Here is an 18,352-nt window from a genome sequence, read left to right on the forward strand (position 1 = left end):
TAGCACCAACCGTCTGATTGACTGAAATACATCATTCTACCTTCTAAAATGAAAGTTGAGGTAAAGAGCAAGTGACCAGGCTGTCCATAACCTGGCTCTGGTCCTATCCTAATAGTAAAGTCAGGGAGAAGAAAGGTGGGAGTAGTGTGGGTCTGCCACCGCAACATCCATGATGGCTCGAGTAGCCGAGATCCTGATTTCTGTGGCTCCTGAAATGATATAATCCTCTTACACCAGGCCATAGTTAGGTTACCCATCATTATTTTAATGCAGGAGAATCTGAGTGTATTCAATGCTTTCAATTCACCACTGAGTGAATCAGTTAGTTAAGGATGGAGTTTTTACATTGACAATAAAAGAGATTTTGACATGGGGTCTCGCACGCTAAGGGCAGACGACGAGTTCAAACATCTGACCCCACGTTCAGATTAGACTACGTCCACGTCTTACTGCCGCAAATGTAGATTAACTTTCAGAAGGAGGTCAAAAGTTACAATACAAAGACTACGGGCCTCATAGCAACCCTCTTACAGCACAGTGGCGGCGGAAAACACCACGTTCCGTATCGACCCAATATATCTGCGATCTGCTTAATAGTACAAAAAGGGAGCATACAATTAGAAAACCCATTAAGGATAAGACGTGTGGCCTTGGTCCTGTTAAATAAATATATATATTTCCATTACAGTCACACTAGTCCTCATCTTGTAGGTCAGCTTGTTTCTAGCCCAGCATTACAGGGCGATGGCTCTGGTGCTGAAATCAAGGTCTGTACTGGTTCATCTGTGAAGGCATCAGATTGCTTCCGTATCTATGTGGAGCCGCACCGAATGAAGTCCTGTAGCCTTGCATTGAGGGCAGTCTCGCTCCCACCCCCAAGCCGACCCCCACCCCGACCCCTAGGCTGGTGGCCGGCTGGGCAAAGCCCTGGTTGAGCATGCCGGCGTAGGGCGAAGCTCCGTAGGGTCCGACGCCCAAGCTGTAGGGCCTGTGCTGCTGATGGGCGCTTGGCAACACCACAGGCTGGATGTTCCTCCCGGGGGTGTTAAAGGAGAACTCTGGCGGAGGGCTGCTCGGCTTGGTCGGCGTGGAGGTGAGGGGGTCCAGCTCTTCGGCTTGCTTGGACAGGGACGGGGGGAGGAAGCCAGACGAGACGCCGTAATCCGACAGACTGATGGAGCCGGCTGGCAAAGGGCCAGTCGCCAGGGCCGGCCGGGTCCAATCGTCTTTGAAGATCTGGACGGTCAGCGTGGAGACCAGCGTGTGGAGTCGGTTGGTCACGTGGGCCAGGACCATCTGCTCGTTGGCGTCCCGGCGAATGCGGACATGGACAGAGCCAGCCTGCAGACAAAAACGGTTTACGAGACAGGGGGTTAATGAGTTCGGTTAGTAAGCGCCTGCCTCCCTCTATTCCCCTCAGGTCAACAAAATCTGCAGTTCTGTGCCAAATATGCCAACTATTTCAAACAGCCAAATGGTTCTTGCCTTCGCTGGTTCCACTTCATTTTAATTTTAGGGTTAAACTGGTGATAGCAGGACCACAGCGTTGTCCCCATTCCACCCTGTTATACACTGGTTTGGCTGTTTAGAAGGCAGAGCAGCTTAATCGCACACCTTGAGACCAGCAAACAATGGATCCAGCATCCAGAGCATTCCAGGACAGACCCCACGTCTCGGCTGAAACTGGGGCAAGCTCAGTGACAACGGGATAGTTCCTTTTTTATTAATCCAGTAAACCAAAGCTTAGGGTGTTGTGGTGGAACCCCACAAAGCAAGAACATTTGGAGACCCTGTAAGATTACACTACAGGCTAGATTTCTCTCCAGAGTCTCTACAGAACTGTGAAAAATCAAATGAATGAAATTAAGAACAATGAGAAGTCCACTGGGGGAAACCGTACAATTAAACGGAGGCTCTAGAACCCTATTGGGCCGTCTCTAGCTTGGCTGCAAGATGAGATACTGTTGGGCACGGTTGGGGTTGCCTATAGGTTCCGTAAGGCATCCTGCGGAGGCACCTTCGCCCACAGATGCCGCAGCTGGGCCTGCAGATCCTGCAAACCTAAGGTTGCCGAACCTAGCGTCTCAGCTGGTCTCACAGATGCTTGATTGGCAAGGAAGTGTAGCAATCTGGCGGAGAGACATTGCTGTATGCTGGAGAGCATTATCCTGCTGAAGCCCTGCCGTGAGAGGCAACATGTCCCTCTTATCACCGCTAGGGGCTCCCCAGATCATCACACCAGCAGTTGGGGCAGTGTGTTGCTCCACAGCAAAGGCAAGAATGATGCACTCACCACGAGGTCTTCCTCCTAGAACTTGGCAGTTGCCGCATCCCAAACAGAACCTGGATTCGTGGCTTAAGACAATACAGTTCAATAGCGGCCCAGTTTTCTTGTTCACGGCACCACTGCAGGCGAAGGCGACAGGTGGGCTTGGTCAGAGCGGCGTAGGTGGCGAGCAGTTTGGCGAAACAACCATCCGGCTTCACTCGGTCCAACAATGTGCCAATGTCTTCGAGTGCATCGTAGAGGGATGTCTAGCAGCCAATGATCCCTCACCAAGAGCCTCGCTCTTCAGCCGAGACGCGTGGTCTGTCCTGGAATGCTCTAGATGCTGGATCCATGGTTTGGCTCCGTCCAGTGGCCTCTTAGAGCCTTTTTTATAGGGCAGTGGGGGAAGACCCAGTGTCTAATCAGACCATACCTTTTTTTGTCAATGAATGTAGTAGTAATGAATTGTGGATTTCCAGGCTAAATATGTGTGGGAGATCATAAAAGAAGAGGATAGACGAATGGCAAATAAGAAAACACACCAAAGAGCCGAAGCCAATGGTCCAGAAGTGTTCATTCCGCACTTCTAAAACTCCATCCAGTGTGGAGACCTGAAAGAAGAGCCACAACACATCCATGTTTAAATGGAAACTCATCATTAATCACATCTGAACTGCAAAACTGTAGAACCTCTCTCAACAACTGTGAAATGTACCTCTCGGAGGAGCTTGTCCAGCTGACCGATGACATGGGAAGGTGTGGTCTACAGGGCACAGAAGATTAAGTCAATGAAAACAATTGTCCTACGATAATCATACGATAACTTTTGTCCCCCTAAAGAACCGCTTCGGTGGAAGAACCAGCTTTGTAGACGTGATAAGTGTAAAGAACGGTTCTGTACCAGTTGAGGGTTCCTTCCTAGAACCAACAGCACAATAAACAGGAACCTTTATTTTTCAGAGGGTGGAGCAAGACCTTCTAAAGACTCTAAAGACTGATGTGCACCTGGAGAAGGACCTTGCCGCTGTAGACACTCATAGGGTACATGGTACCGAAGGTCATCAGGGCGATCGCCACTGCTGAGGCGGTGTCCACTGCATTGTAGTTACTGCAAAACACACGGGACATATTATATCAATATGTGAGATTATGGTATTCTATAAATGAACAGAAATGTAATTTAGTGCACTACACGGCCAAAATTTTCGGGACACCTACACATTCCACCTACAGGAGCTTTTCTGACCCCCCATTCTAAACTCACAGGCATTAATCTGGAGCTGGTCCTCCTTTGCTCTCAGCTCTACCAGCAGCAGCAGGTCTGGAGCTCTGCTGCAGTTACTGAGTCAGTTGGAGGCTTTTCTGCACTCTGCTCTGAGCTCAGCACTCGGCCCTGACCCCGCTCTGTAACTTTACGTGGTCTGACAGACACTCGGTGGCTGAGCTGCTCTCTGTGAGCTGTTCCTCCTGAACTCTTCCACTGTTCAGTAATAACACCACTCACAGCTGATGGAGGAAGATCTAGGAGGGAAGGTCTAAATTTCACCAGCTGACTTGTTGCTGTTGGTGCAGCGGTGTCTCCTATTACATACAGAACCACGCTGGAGTTCAGTGAGCTCTTCAGAACCTCCCGTTCTTTCACTGATGTGTGGATTGATTAAGAAGTGCGTCCCAATACTTTCGTCCATATAGTGTGTGTGTATTTATTATATATATATATATATATATATATATATATATATATATATATATGAAAGAAGCTGCTCTTACTTGATCTCGATAAGCATGTAAGTGATTCCAAGAGCGAACGCTCCAGCCAGGTTGATGAGGACAAAGGGATTCATTCGAGGCAACAGAAAGCTGCTCAGTGCTGGGATGATCCCACACAGACTGCAAACACAAACACACACACAGTAGTGATCACACAAACCTGCTCGCTGCACCAACACTCCAGCGATGGACACTAATAATGATAAAATGGCCTGAAAGGTTCAATAGCTGTATTGCTCTGTCTGCTCTCTGCATTCCGGATTATCCCCACTGACCATAAGTTACCTTCTCCTCCACGGGTGCTTTCAGCTGAATGACTTTCCCGAGAGACCACTACGTATTACATATACTCACTGAAATCACACCCTGGTCACCCTGTGCTGCCCAACAGACTTTCTCTGGACTGTTATTTGAACTAGGGATGCCTGTTGATGGATCCATTAGTCACAGATTGTGTGCTAACGGCTAAATAATGATGTCTACGTCTGCTGTAAACATGACTACCTTAACAAGCCCCCGCGCCACAGCAGTCTCTGTAGGGGGCCTAAATGTTAGGGAAATGGGTTTGGGACTAAAGGGTCACTGTTTGATCATCAGGAATGGCATTCGTGGAATAAGGGGGACCTTACCCCAGATTTCTCCGCTCTGGGTGCATGATTTCACCCCCAGTGTGTTTGTGTTTACTGCCATTAGTGGGCTCTGGTTTTAAAGCAGCATTATGCGAGAACAGGCATTTCTTGCTCCTGGGCTCCCCCTACAGTTAGGAAGAAGAATTTGTGCTAGGCTAAGGAACAAGCTGAGATCCAGAAGCAGCAGCTGAAGATGGAGAAGCATGTGGGCTGAGGCGGTAGAGTAATACTACAGGATTTTACACTAATATGACCAAGGTTACACAGTGCGAGGATGGTCCTGCCAGCGTCACCAGTTAAGTAGCACGGCTAGCAGCATTCTGAGCTCGGAGTAGCAAGGTAGATGTGCTAGTCTCCTGATTACTGTGTCAGTGGGGCTTCAAATCATCCTGAAGCAGGTATTTTAATGTAAAAAAGGCTACATACTGCTGCTTTAAGACTGAGAAAACACACCCTCAATGTAAATTTGGTCTATTTAAATATATATATATTTATATATATGAAATTCATAGCTCGCTCATAGCTCCACTAGCACTAGCAATGCTCCCGTCACTAGCTAACTGCCACCACTATGGCATCACGTGGCAGCCGACACGCTCAGAGAAAAGCGCCGGGTCCCCAGCTCCACCACACCTGTGCCGATCAGCATCACTTTAAGAGTGAGGTAGCCATCTACCCACCCAAAAACAACCCCGCCGACTGTGCTCATTCAGTGCTGATGGCTCGGGATCTGCAGTTCTCGACCCCTGGGCCATAGTGGCAGCGCCAGGCCCATAAATATTGTACTATTTAATCTGTAAGCTGGGTGGACAATAATAAGGACGGTGATTAAAGGGACAGAAGGTCCGAAAATCTGGCCAAAGGTGCGAGTCTTAAACCCATCTTAAACCCCTCCAAGTAAAGCACACTGCACAGCGCAGAATTACCTCAACAAGCAATGCCTGTAAGAGCTTTGTGAAACGAGATTAGGGATTAAACACACATTCATAACGTAATCAAAAAAACCCCACTGACCAGCAAGAAGCACATGCACCACAAACTTTCCATAATCCCAATACCTCCAAAATGCCTCATTTCACTCCACCATTCTAATTTGAAAACAGACATTTTGGGGAGAGTCGGGGCTGTGATGTGGGCAGATTCGGTAATCCCAAATATCTGATAATCTCCTTGGTACACTGATATAATTTGAGTATGAACGGAGCAGTGTGATTCCTTTGGAGCTTGTCAACACAGACAGGTGGGGCTGGGTATTTGAGGAAGGGGGTGGGGTGGGGCTTCCTCTTGTTTTCAGGGCCTCATCCACTGTGTTTTAATCCTGGAGCGTTTGGAATGGAAAACGCAGGATTATGGCAAAGATAAACAAATACTGGATATTATTCGCCCGGCGCTAAACCCCAATCCACTCCAGCCAGCACAGGCAGCAGTGGCAGCAGCGGCGGTGGCGGCGGCGGCAGCAGCAGCACACACCCGGTTTATATAATGTGTGTTTGCCCCCAGATGAGGTGGGCGATGAAGTGGAGACACATGCATGACATCATTATTTTAGCTTTTTCAAACGTGGAGAGATGAGAAGAGAGTACATCCTGTCCTTGATGGAGGCCAAGCAATCAGATCACCATTTCATTACAGTGGGATCTCAATCCAAGCTTTCCTGGACAGACTGTAGGAGCCAGTGAATGGGGAAGACCTTATTTGACCCTGTTGGAGGTTCTACAAAGGATTCCTTGCGCAATGCCATAGAGCAAGGGTCTTCAAATCTGGACCCTGAATCCAGTCCAGACCAGTTCTGGAATTCTGTTATCATTGGTGGGCTTGGTGACACTATAAGGTCAATCAGTTAGGTTCCCTTAACCTCAAACAAGAACAAAATCCATCCAGAAACTTGGACTGAAGGTCCAGATTTGAAGACCAAAATCATTGAAGAACCATTTTTGGATCCATGGAGAACCATATTTGTAAAAGATGTGAGCTTGAAGAACCTTTACATCCAATTTCTTTAAAGCTTTAGGTTCTTTATGGAAGCAAAATGGTTCTTCTATTGCAGAACACAAATAACCCCTTTGTAGCACCTTAATATTTAAGAGTGGAAGGAACCCAAATAATCCTTTTCTGAAAGAAGCCAGATGTTCACATTCAGCAGAACCTGCACCGGGTTTGGAGAAGAATTTACATGTTTTTTTTGTTTTGTTTTGTTTTTTAAAGGGGGCTTCAAAAGGTTCTTAGAGTGTTACCATAGAACCAATTTTGGTTCCATAAAGAACCTTGTTTTTAACAGATGTGCAGATGTGAAGAACTTTTACATGAAATTATGGTCCTTTAGACCTTTAAGGGTCTGATTACACTCAGCAACAGTAGTCCAATAACAGCCCCCACAACATAGTGAAGAACCACACATAGTCTACATAGTCTTTTCATCACCAGAGCTATGAAACGTTCCAAATCATGACGCAAACGTTCTGCTAAGATCTGAAAGGGAAGATGCGTTAGTGTGTGTGTGTGTGTGTGTGTGTGTGTGTGTGTATGTGGTGGAGAATGCGAACAGCTGCTGGATTTGAAATGAAGAGATCTTCACACTTTGGCCTAAAACACAATGCCTCCCCATTCATTATTCAGACTCGCCAATGGGAGCGAGTCCACACACTATAGCCTTCTGGAGTGGCCGCAGGACCGGTTTCCCTCTAAAGCTGCTGGAGAGGACAGGAAAGCTCACCTCAGGGCGAGATGGGCCACCTGATACACACCACACAAAGGTCAACCAGCTGGGCCATCACAGACACGGCTTTACTGGAGCTGTACCTGTGAACTGTGTCACCTGTAGGTCGACAATGCGTCGCGGGAGCCAACAAAGCCACCAGCGTTTACAGAGCTAAAATCCAGAGGTTTTATACTCGATTATTATTATTATTATTATTATTATTATTATTATTATTATTATTATATGGTTGTATTCTTCATTATGACTTTTGTCTAAAGTAAAGCTAGGAAGTGAACCACACCACTGAATTTGGCCACGAATTTGCTAGTTCAACCTTTCCTGGAGGTGAGCAACTGGTTACCAACCTCTAAATAATCCCAAAAGATTATTACCCTGCAAAAACACATATAATTTAATGTAAAACTCCAAAAGTCCAATACTAAAAACTCTAGTAAGTATATTTAAAAATGTACATTAAATTGACGTGTCTTTATTTAACACTAAAACTCATTTCATCTAACTAATTAAAGTTATTTTATGGGTGTATTTTCTTGTTTCAATCATTACTCATTACTCAATTATCTCAAAATGTGAAATATTAAATATGCAAATTAGATTTAGGATGATATACATGCGATATATATGGGCTACATGTCATTTTTGAACTGTAAACTACTAAAGTCAATGGGCCTTATTCAAATTTCTTCTTAAAATCTACCTACGCAGTTTTAGAAGACCCTCCACTTTTAATATTTGTAAGATTTGATTTGATCAGTTACTAGGACTAGTAACTATCGTTGCAAGAGCAGAGATGTAAATAATTATTGTCTTAAATAAATAAATAAATAAATAAATAAATAAAAACAAAGTCAAAAACCCCACAAAGCCCCACATCATGAATCTGACGTAGACCTCGTTAGGATTTTTCAATAACATTTATGAGAATATTTAGATTTTGATAAATGAGGCCCAATTCTTTCTGTTATCTCGCAACACATTTCCAAGCAAAACTGAGACGTTCTGATGACAAATTAACAAGGTTTTTAAATAAAGTTACATTTTAATTTGAGCTTCATTTAATAAACTGCTTATAAACTAGTTATAAACTATTTGCGTCTAATCTGTGAGATTCTGCTGATATTGATAAACACACAGGACTGAGGTCCCCTCTACCTGCGTGAGACCAGCTGCCACCTACCAATCCGACCATCAGACCCACGCCCACCACCCACCACCCACCCACCACCACCCATACCAGACCAGCGGCACAACCTCCTACCACTGCTACCTGTTTAATGACCATGTTCAAACCTAAATACTATTAATATCAGCACTATAAACTATCTGCTGTATCTGGTTTGGTCCTTTTTATCAATAATTAATAAATAGTTCTGATCAGAGGAGGACGGGTCGGGTCCCCCTTGTGAGTCTTGGTTCCTCCCAAGGTTTCTTCCTCCAGCTCTGAGGGAGGTTCTCCTTGCCACTGTCGCTGTAGGGGCTCACTGGGGGTCTTGGATCCTTCATGTCTTATAATATTTCTTCTTTTTTTCTGTCTTTTATTAATTACTAATTATGTAAAGCTGCTTTGTGACAACAACAGTTGTAAAAGCTATATAAATAAATCTGACTTGACTCATATATCCGTTACGTTCTCCAGACGATACGTCAGACAGCCTCTCTATGTTTCTTATGTCGTGTTTATTTGCATCTCCAGGCTATTTGCGTCTTTTCTGTCTTGGACCGTTGCCCCCCCCCCCCCCCCCCCCCCTCCCCCCTCCCCCCTCCCCCTTCACCACTGCCAGATGTTCCCATCCCCTAACGGACAAGTCAAAAAGCTGCAGGCATCCATCCAGACCTGACAGATAAAGATCAATTGGGAAGGATGAGTCAGTGAAAGGGGATCTTACCTTCGACTCAGGTCTGCTACATGCTCCTGGAGCCAACTGGTGCTGGCAGCTGTTGGAGAGAAGAGATAAGGGGAACATTTTCAGAAAACTGCCACCATCAGCCCCATCTTCTGAACCTAACAGATGCCCCCAGCAGGTCTGTCACAGAGACTGACTGAGATAAAAGTAGCCGCTCTGCCATGTGATCAGTCTGGGGTCGAACACGAGGCATTCAAAGCCCAGAGTGACACAGAGTGACATGATTATTTGGGCTCTCCTGGCACAAAGTGCTTGGACCCCGATGATTGCCACTAGCCCACTTGCTTACAATAAGACTCTAAGAACAAGCTAATGCGTGTTTATGAGGAGTGTCCATTCCCTTTTGGTTTTGCGGTGAAGAGGATGGTTGGACAATACACTAGGTGTCCAAATGTTTGTGGACACCCCTTCAAAAGGCATGCATTTAGCTACTTCACAATGTATCCATTGCTGACACAGCTTGTCTAGAACTCTCTGGAGCAGATAGTAAACATGACCCTTTGGGCACTATGCTTCCTAATGACAGGCCAGGCGTGGGCTAGAGGGGTATAAAGCCCCCCTGCATTGAGCTGTGGAGCAGTGGAAGAACTGTGTTCTCTGGAATGATGGATTGTGGTGCTCCATCCAGTACTTTAGGTGAGGATCATCATCTTCCAGCATCCTGACCTCACTAACGCTGCTCTTGTCTCTCAAAGCAATCAAATCCTCACATCAGTGCTCAACGCTTCAAAATCTAGTAGAAAGTCCAAATTCCCTGGACAGTAGAGACAGTTACTCCAACAAAAGCAGTTGCACTTTTCAATATCTGTGAATAAGCAGGTGTCCAAATACTTTTTTTTTGTAACTGGAATTGGAAGCAGCTCTAGAAAAAGGCTGTAGAAGTAATGCTACAGTAAGGAAGTTGTAACCTGGCCACAGTTCTCCTAAACAGCTTAATCGCACAAGAGGCAAAAGCCAATTAGTGCCTCTTAGACCTGCTGTGGGCCAAACGGCCCCATCTGGACCGGTCCAACGTGAGGCTTGGCTTCAGAGCAGGGTGCAGCCTTCGCAAAGGTTCACCATGTAAACATTTACAAATGTTTGCTTCCTCGCTAGAGCTCTGTTTACAGTGTAAAGAGGCATGAATAGGGCAAATCTGGCACACTGCGCTAACCCCCTTCGCCAATCCTTCACCTCTGACCTCTGTTCTACAGCTGACAAGAGTAGAGCAACCCACTTTATCTACTGGCTGATGCTGACACACACTCACAGACCAGCTAAGACTGCATAAAAAGGGGGTTGGGGGGTGGGAGTAATCGTCACTAACACCGCACCGAATGAGCAGTGTGTGATTTTGTGGTGTGTAGGATCATTAAGGCTGGATAAGCTTGAGGTTAGACTACAGATATACTGCAATAAATACATTACTGCCAAGTGACAGACTCCAAAATCTACTCCCACCGAGTCTGGAACACCATTACAAATCCTGGGGCGACATCCCGACACCGCTGTCGCTGGGGGCACTGGCATAATTGGAGAGGAAATCAGCGGCTCATCAGATGCAGACAAGGATTTAGATGTCTATGGCAGACAATTAGGCCTGAGCCCCTCTTACAGCAGGCCGGATTTACACACAACACTGGCACCAAACGAAGGACGGGCTGTGGGGTGAGGTCAGAGTCTATATGTGAAAAACTGTGAACTCTATAATACGAGGGCTGATCTAGGATCAGTTCTCAATGCCCATCTACGTCCATCTAACCTGGATTCTGGATCAGCCCTCAATAGCATTCATCTGGGAACTGGTGCCTTCAGCCCTCTGCTGGATAAATAGGGGAATGACCATTACCCATTACTAAAAAAATGGACAGTGTAGGTTTACAATCACATACCGTGGCTCTCCATCTCCTCTGTCCGACAAAGGGACCACCGCTGGACCACCGATGAGCAGACATTATTTGCATTATGGTGGACCATTCATACCACATGGTAGTGGCATGGCAGGAGAGGTCAGGCTAGATGTCCTAAACACCTTCTATGCTCTTAAAACTTTGAGTGACACCACAGAAGAACCACTTTAGGTTCCATATGAGTGTGAAGAACCTTCACTTGCTCACAAAGCTAAAAAAAGTGGTACCTCTACTACCAAGCCATGACCATGTGGTCAGAAAGGCCCACCATGCAAATAATGTCTGGCCGTTGGTGGTCTTCAAATCTGGCTCTGGAGGGCTGGAGTCTGGTAATTAACTCAACTGAACGAGGTGCACTTAATCCGAACATCACCAAACCCTGCTGGACCCTCCAGGCCTGGAAATGATGATACCTGTCCTAGCCTGCCCACCAATCAGATACTAACAGTCAGTGTTGGTCCTATAGTGTTCACTTTCCAACAGATGAGCTACAGTCGGTATTTGCAACCCTTCAAAGACCACCTATATGGTGGGTGCCCTTGATAAAATAGCCAATGAGTGTAGGTGTCCCTAATTTATCCCCTCCCAGCTCAGAAAGCCAAGATCCAGGCACTCCTGGAGCAGAGAGGGTTATGTCCCTGGCTCAAGAGCCAGCAGCATAGCAGCTTAGCAGACCTGGATATTGAACCCACAGCCCTGGCTGATCTTGGATCAGCAATCGCTCTTAACCACCGAGCATACTAACCAACCTGTACCTAATAAACTGTCCGGTCCACTTTTTTTTTACCTCAGAATGACAACATAATAACCAACGGACGGTTCGACGTACCTTCAGATACGTAGACAAACGGCTTGTTCTTCACCGAGAGCAGAGTCAACAGGTTAAAAAACAGAGCCACAAAGGTCCCGACTAAAAGGCGCCCCCTGCAGGACAACAACAAACACAACAGAAAAGATTGAAATAAGCCCACAGCAAATATCACCACACATTTAATCCACTCAAAACTATCCTATCATCATCATCAGCACCACCACCACCCTTCACCACACAGAGAACTTAAGGTCAGCTTGGGAGAGAATTACGTCCAACGGATTAGAGATTGTAGGTGGTCCGCAACACTGCGGCATCATCTGAATGTATGACATGATTACCGCAGGTCTTAGCACAAATGCATTAGTGGAGGAATTTCAGTCCAGACTGGAGGTACGCGATGTCGGGGTAAGAAAAGTAATCAGACAGAAGGTGTGGGGTAGAGGATGGGGGAGGGTATGGGGGGTGGGCTCTAAGTCCATCTTGGCTGATGGGAGTATTAATCTATGTTTTGATTTGGTGGAATGCGGTGCATGATTAGCTGGAAATCCCATTTTGGGGGTGGCCAGGCTAAGCACTGGAGACGGACACGAGCCCAGCTGGACTCCTCTGAAACATTAAGGCTGCCGTCGTCCTCTGGCTGTTCTGCTGGAGCAGGTGCCGCCCGTGTGTGAACGTGCCCAGGTCCCCTGGGGTGCCCAGATTGAGTTTGCTCAGTCAGAATTGGGGCATGCATGTCATGTGTGTAAGTGCGGGAACTCAACGTAAAGTCATGTATTCTTACGTGTGCACCTCCGGCTGCTCCATGAAGCGTTCCACACTGCAAGACAGAGATGATGGCCATGAGCATCATGCTACAGTCAATACAGTATGACCTATAAAACCATATAATAATAATAATAGCATTATTTAAATATCCCAGTTTAGAAAGCCGGGGTCAGAGCACATGGCCATTCATGCTACAGCACCCCTGGACAGAAAGGGTTAAGGGCATTGCTCTGAGGCCAAGACCTGGGTCCCAACCCAGAACCCTGCAATCAATAACCCAGCAATTACACCCTGAGAAATTTAAGTGGGTGTAATAACAGGTGTAATAAGCCCTTGTGTCAAATTTGCATAATTATAACTTGTATAAACAGATCTTCCACTCCTTGTCCATCACCATATCAGCTCCACTGACCATACAGGGGCACTATGTAGGTCCATAAGTCCAGACTGTATCCATCTGCTTCTCTGCAGACTTTGTTTCAGCCTCTTCTTCAATGGTCAGGACCCCACAGGACTGACCACCACAGAGCAGCTAGTATTTAGGTGGAGGGTCATTCTCAGCACCACCCAAATAATGCCACCTGCTCCTGTGGGGTCCTGAGCATCGAAGATTAGGGTGAAAGGAGGCTGATAACACTGTTTGCAGAGAAACAGATGGACAGATGGTCAGTAGCCTGAACCCTTACCTTTTCAGCACAGCTTTGGAAGTGAAAATTAGGCTAAATATCCGAGCTTCAGGGTGAAACCGTCAACTTCCATAAACGTACGGGCCTGCAGTTATCCGATTAAAGCTACCCTCACTCATTCTCTCCCCAACACTCAACGCTGCATTCCTGCCCTAAGCAGCGTGCGGTGGTCCTCCCCCGCCTGTGAATGGGTAGTGACCGGCAGGTAAACCTCGCTCTGGGCGGCCTGGACCCGAGCTCTGATCAGCATTCCCACAGCTCTGAAATATTCATGAGTGCCATTCTGCACAGGCAGATCTGAGAGGAGCAGAGATGGAGGAGCTCACCTCTCCTTGAGAATAAACAGAGCGCCCAGCTGAATCAGCACCGTGGAGGCGAACACCGCCAGCACCTCGAACCGCTCGAAGCTGAGGGGGGAAAGTACAGAGAGAGAGAGCACACACACACACACACACACACACACACACATTAGGGCTGTAATTACTCACTAATTCAGAATTCACTTTTATAATTTTATCTTAACTTATCAAAGTACTGCATTAGATAACAAGCATAAGATGTTAGCTCTGAGCTAAAACATGCTTACAATGAGTGCAGCTGTCCCCCCCCCCCCCCCGGACACCAGTCAAGGCACCAACCAACTGACAGAGGCCAAACTACAGACCGACAGAGACCAGCCAAACCAACCGTTAGACCAGACCAGCCAACTGAGAGGTTAACCTACAAACAGGCCAAGAGATCAACAGAGAGACCGGCCAAGACCAACCAAAAGACCAACAAACAGAGACGGACTGAAGAGCTAGATCAACCAACAGAGAGACCGATAGGCCAAGAGACAGACTATGACACTGAAAGAGAGATCAACCAACCAACAGAAAGACCGGCTGACCAACCAAAAGACCCGACCGGTCAACTAAGAGACTAACCAAGCAACAGGCCAAGAGACAGACGAGAAACTGGTCAAGAGATCAACCGACCAACAGAGAGACGATTGAGATTCTGCCTTTCTGACTGAGACCAACCAACAGAGACAGACTGACCGAGACGCTAACTGAGAGACCGACCAACTGAAAGACCAACGGGCCAAGAGACAGACTAAGACACTGACAGAGAGATCAATCGACCAACCAAAAGACCCGACCGGTCAACAAAGACACCAAAGGCCGACCAACAGAGGCGCAGACCACCGGACAGAGACCAACTGACCAACCAGACAGAGAAAGACTGAGACGCAGACTGAGAGATCCACTGACAAACAGAGACAGAGACGCTGACCGGCTAACTAATAGACCAAATGACCAACAGGCCAAGAGTGATCAACCAACCTGCGAGAGATCAACCAACCAACAGCCATCAACAGAGACCTACCGAGACACTGACCAATCAACAGAGGCCAACCTAAAGACCAAACTATTGACACAGACTCCCCAACTCAAGCCAAAAGTACTGGATGGAGCTCCACCATTCATCATTCCAGAGAACATAGCTGGGGGGGGGCTTTACACCCCTCTAGCTCATGCCTGGCCTGCCATTAGGAAGCATAGTGCCCCAACGGTCAGGTCTATCTGCTCCAGAGAGTCCCATTCTACTGGCAGTACTGTGTCAGCAATGCATTCATTAGAAGAGGTGTCCACAAACTTTTGATTCATTAAAATGGACAGTGCAGTAACTTTAATTAGGCTGTATGTAAATCAGCCCACGTTCCCACTGTAGGGGTGACCAGGTTCATGTCGTATCCACAGGCTGCCGACATCCATTCCTGCTGTGAAAGCATCTACAGCCCGGCTCCCCTGCTCGGAGCGCAGGCAACCAACAAATGGAAGCGGCTAAAATGGAAACACTATTCCGGCCTAGCGGGCAGTGCGTGTCAGTCTGGCCGCCCCGGCTGGAGACACAATCAATGACAAAACGAGGCCGCGGCCGGGGGTCCCGCCCATTCTCCTGAAGCGCCCAGTTCCCGTTGGGCCACTCGACAGCCGTTTGGGATAAAAAGCCAAACGGTTTGTTTGGACAACAAGAGTGATGCCGGGTGGTCAGGCTGTCGCGCTGAGCAGTCTGCAGGGTCAGCATGTGTTTACCAGCAGTGTGCGGAGAGAGCCCCCCGCGGCGGTGCCTGGCCAAAACAAAGGCTTAGGAACACAACCCGCCTGAGTTGGCACGCCCAATGCCCAATGCGGGGTTGAATCGTGGGTATCTGGCTCGTGAGCGTAAACTGAGAGACTGAGTAAAGTGAGAGAGCAGGACGAGATCAGCAGAGGAGGAGAAGGCCTGTGACGGCAAGCGAGACTCCCGCTCACCCGCGCTAGTGGAGAAGAGATAAGCGTGTGGAGAAGAGCGAGGCCTGGCTGACCCGTTGTGCCGGCCTGCTGAGCACATTAAGGCCAAATGAAGCTGAAAAGCAGCTTTCTATGCAATCAGCATGCTGCGACACCCTTAGGTCAGAGGAGGCCGCTGAACAGAGAGCAGCGCAGCGTCTCGTACAAAGCTACGCCGTCAACACCGGCCTCGGCGCATGTCAACAAAGCCGGCCCACTGTGCCAGAACGGGGTCAACACCCGATCGCGTCCACGCCCATACTCATAAACCTGTGTCACGGACACCACCCGACCCGTCACAATAATAACAACAGACTCTATAAACACTATATGGACAAAAGTATTGGGACAGACTAGCTGGAAGGCTTTCTGCTAGATTTTGGACGATGATTTGATTGCATTCAGCAACAACAGCAGCGTTAGAGAGGTTTAGGATGTTGGATGATTTATCACCACCCCAACACCTCCTCATCCCCAGCTCCCCAACTCATCCCATCCAAAAGTACTGGATGGAGCTCCACCATCCATCGTTCCCGAGAACACAGATCTATCACTGCTCCACAGCTCAATGATTGGGGGGGCTTTAGGAGAACCTCTCTCCAGAACTGTCAGGCTGTGTAACACTGCGTCACCCATAGAGTAATATTGGGGTAAAGTCCTGGAGTGTTACTCTACCGCCTCAGTCCACATGCTTCTCTACCCTCAGCTGGTCAACAAATGCACGTGTACAGCTGTCCAGGAGGGGCGAACTGATTCATTAGCCTTTAAAAAATACAGTACTTTTACTGACAAATGCAGTACCAGATAACTACATTCTGAGTGTACCAGTGAACAAAGACAATTTATTAGAAATACAGAATACTTGATTCAAATATCTGTCTAATCAGTCTGATGCCAATATGTTCAATAAAAAAAAATATATATATAATATATAATATATTTTAATTATTATTTTAAAAATGAATGGATGACAGATGTATTGGTATTGGCAGATAATGAATATTGGCATCAGACTGATTAGACAGTCTATATATATATATATATATATATATATATATATATATATATATATATACACATACACACACACACACACATACATACACATACATATATATATATTATTATTATAATATTAATATATATTATTATATAATTTTTTTTTTTATTGTTTACATTCTTTTTATTTATTTATTTATTTTTAATTACACACAGTCAAGTGTTTATATCATGGCTACACTACTTCAGTCAGTGGTCTTTACACTGCCTCGTTCAAACATCCCAGAGCCCAAAAGAACCTCATTAACCATCCTGCCATCCCACAGAACCTAAGACCTGCTGAATCCACTGTGTCACACACAACTTACCCAGACAGATGAAATGAAACAGAAAACTAGTGATACAGGTTGATCTCCATAAGGGCCATCCTCCTGAGCCAAAAATCAAGCAGGGCCTGGAAAGTCAACCTTTACTTACCCAAAGGAAAAGGCTTGACTCGGTTTCTTCATGGTCACCCAGGAGCTTAACAGGCAGGTGATCAAACTGTAGGAGACGGAGGAGGAACTTGTCAGAACACGGCTTTGAACAGAAGTGAGAAATCAGTCCCAAAAGACCAGGATAAACAGAGTGGAGAAGTTAAACACAATTACCTGAAGAGGTCGAAGATGGTGAGGTATGTGTAAGCTGTTAAAGCTGAAACAGAAACAACAAGAATCAATCATTCATTCACACAGAGCTGTACTGATGCTCTTCCTGACGACTAACTGACCAGTATGAAGTGAGTGGAGATACGAGGGTTTAACAGACTGCTGAAGTATCAACTGAAGCTTTTTACTCCAGTAAAAGTGTAAAAGTACTGGTTTCAGAACGACTTCAAGTAGAAAAGTAAAAGTAATGGAAGGAGAAATAAGGCTGAAAGCTTAGGCCGCGCCACAGGGGTCTATAGTGCACCCCCCCAAAAACCCCATTTCTCTAAAAGTCATAATGAGGAGAATGATCTATTAAAATGTTGATGTTAAAAATGTTGGGCTGCACTAGGCTCCTGTTTCAGCTGCAGATCTGCCCATTGAAAATGAAGCATTTCAGTAATATCAGCTCTATTAAAGGAGCGTCTCTGTGCTCTACTGAGCATCAACATGAGCTTCATGGAGGAAAATATGAGGAGTCGTTGTCTAGAAGTTCTGTAAAGCTGCAGAAAGTCAGACTTCAGAGGCGTGTGATCAATAAGCTTTATTGGAGTGTAAATGTGGGGCTCAGTCGGGACGTTTCACTGCAGGTCTCTTGAGTCTCTGCCACGGACACAGTCTTCATACTAGACTACAGACACAGTCTGCTGTGAGCTGCTGGAGAGTGACGGGACGTGTGCAGGTGTGATGGATCGCTTATAAACCAATAGGGAGTCAGAATGGTGTCTGTTTATACTTCTCATCCAATCACGATTAGACTCACACTTTCCGGATGGAGAGATTTATCTGGACAGGGTTTTTTTTTTATGAAATAGGCGTAACAAGAAAAAGTAGAAACTTCAGATAATTGGGTGAAAATGTAAGAAGTAGAAGTTAAAAAGTCTGAAGAATAAATAATTACTCCAGT

At 46.5% G+C, this 18,352-nt stretch overlaps 1 protein-coding gene across 1 annotated transcript in view; it reads right to left on the minus strand.

Annotated features, from left to right (window-relative positions):
• Nucleotides 1-244: 244 nt before the first annotated feature.
• Nucleotides 245-18,352, minus strand: part of slc30a6 (solute carrier family 30 member 6) — a 38,494-nt gene continuing 20,386 nt past the window's right edge. The window contains exons 5-15 of the mRNA XM_072670168.1: nt 17,410-17,452; nt 17,237-17,302; nt 13,772-13,852; nt 12,776-12,811; nt 12,010-12,104; nt 9,274-9,322; nt 4,040-4,159; nt 3,275-3,377; nt 2,985-3,032; nt 2,812-2,880; nt 245-1,341 (exon numbers count right to left, since the gene is read on the minus strand). Of these exons, the coding sequence (XP_072526269.1) occupies nt 763-1,341; nt 2,812-2,880; nt 2,985-3,032; nt 3,275-3,377; nt 4,040-4,159; nt 9,274-9,322; nt 12,010-12,104; nt 12,776-12,811; nt 13,772-13,852; nt 17,237-17,302; nt 17,410-17,452 (1,289 nt within the window). The 3' untranslated portion in view covers nt 245-762. The remainder of the gene's footprint in view (nt 1,342-2,811; nt 2,881-2,984; nt 3,033-3,274; nt 3,378-4,039; nt 4,160-9,273; nt 9,323-12,009; nt 12,105-12,775; nt 12,812-13,771; nt 13,853-17,236; nt 17,303-17,409; nt 17,453-18,352) is intronic.

This window comes from Salminus brasiliensis, chromosome 24, assembly GCF_030463535.1.
Source record: "Salminus brasiliensis chromosome 24, fSalBra1.hap2, whole genome shotgun sequence".
Classification (NCBI taxonomy): Eukaryota; Metazoa; Chordata; class Actinopteri; order Characiformes; family Bryconidae; genus Salminus; species Salminus brasiliensis.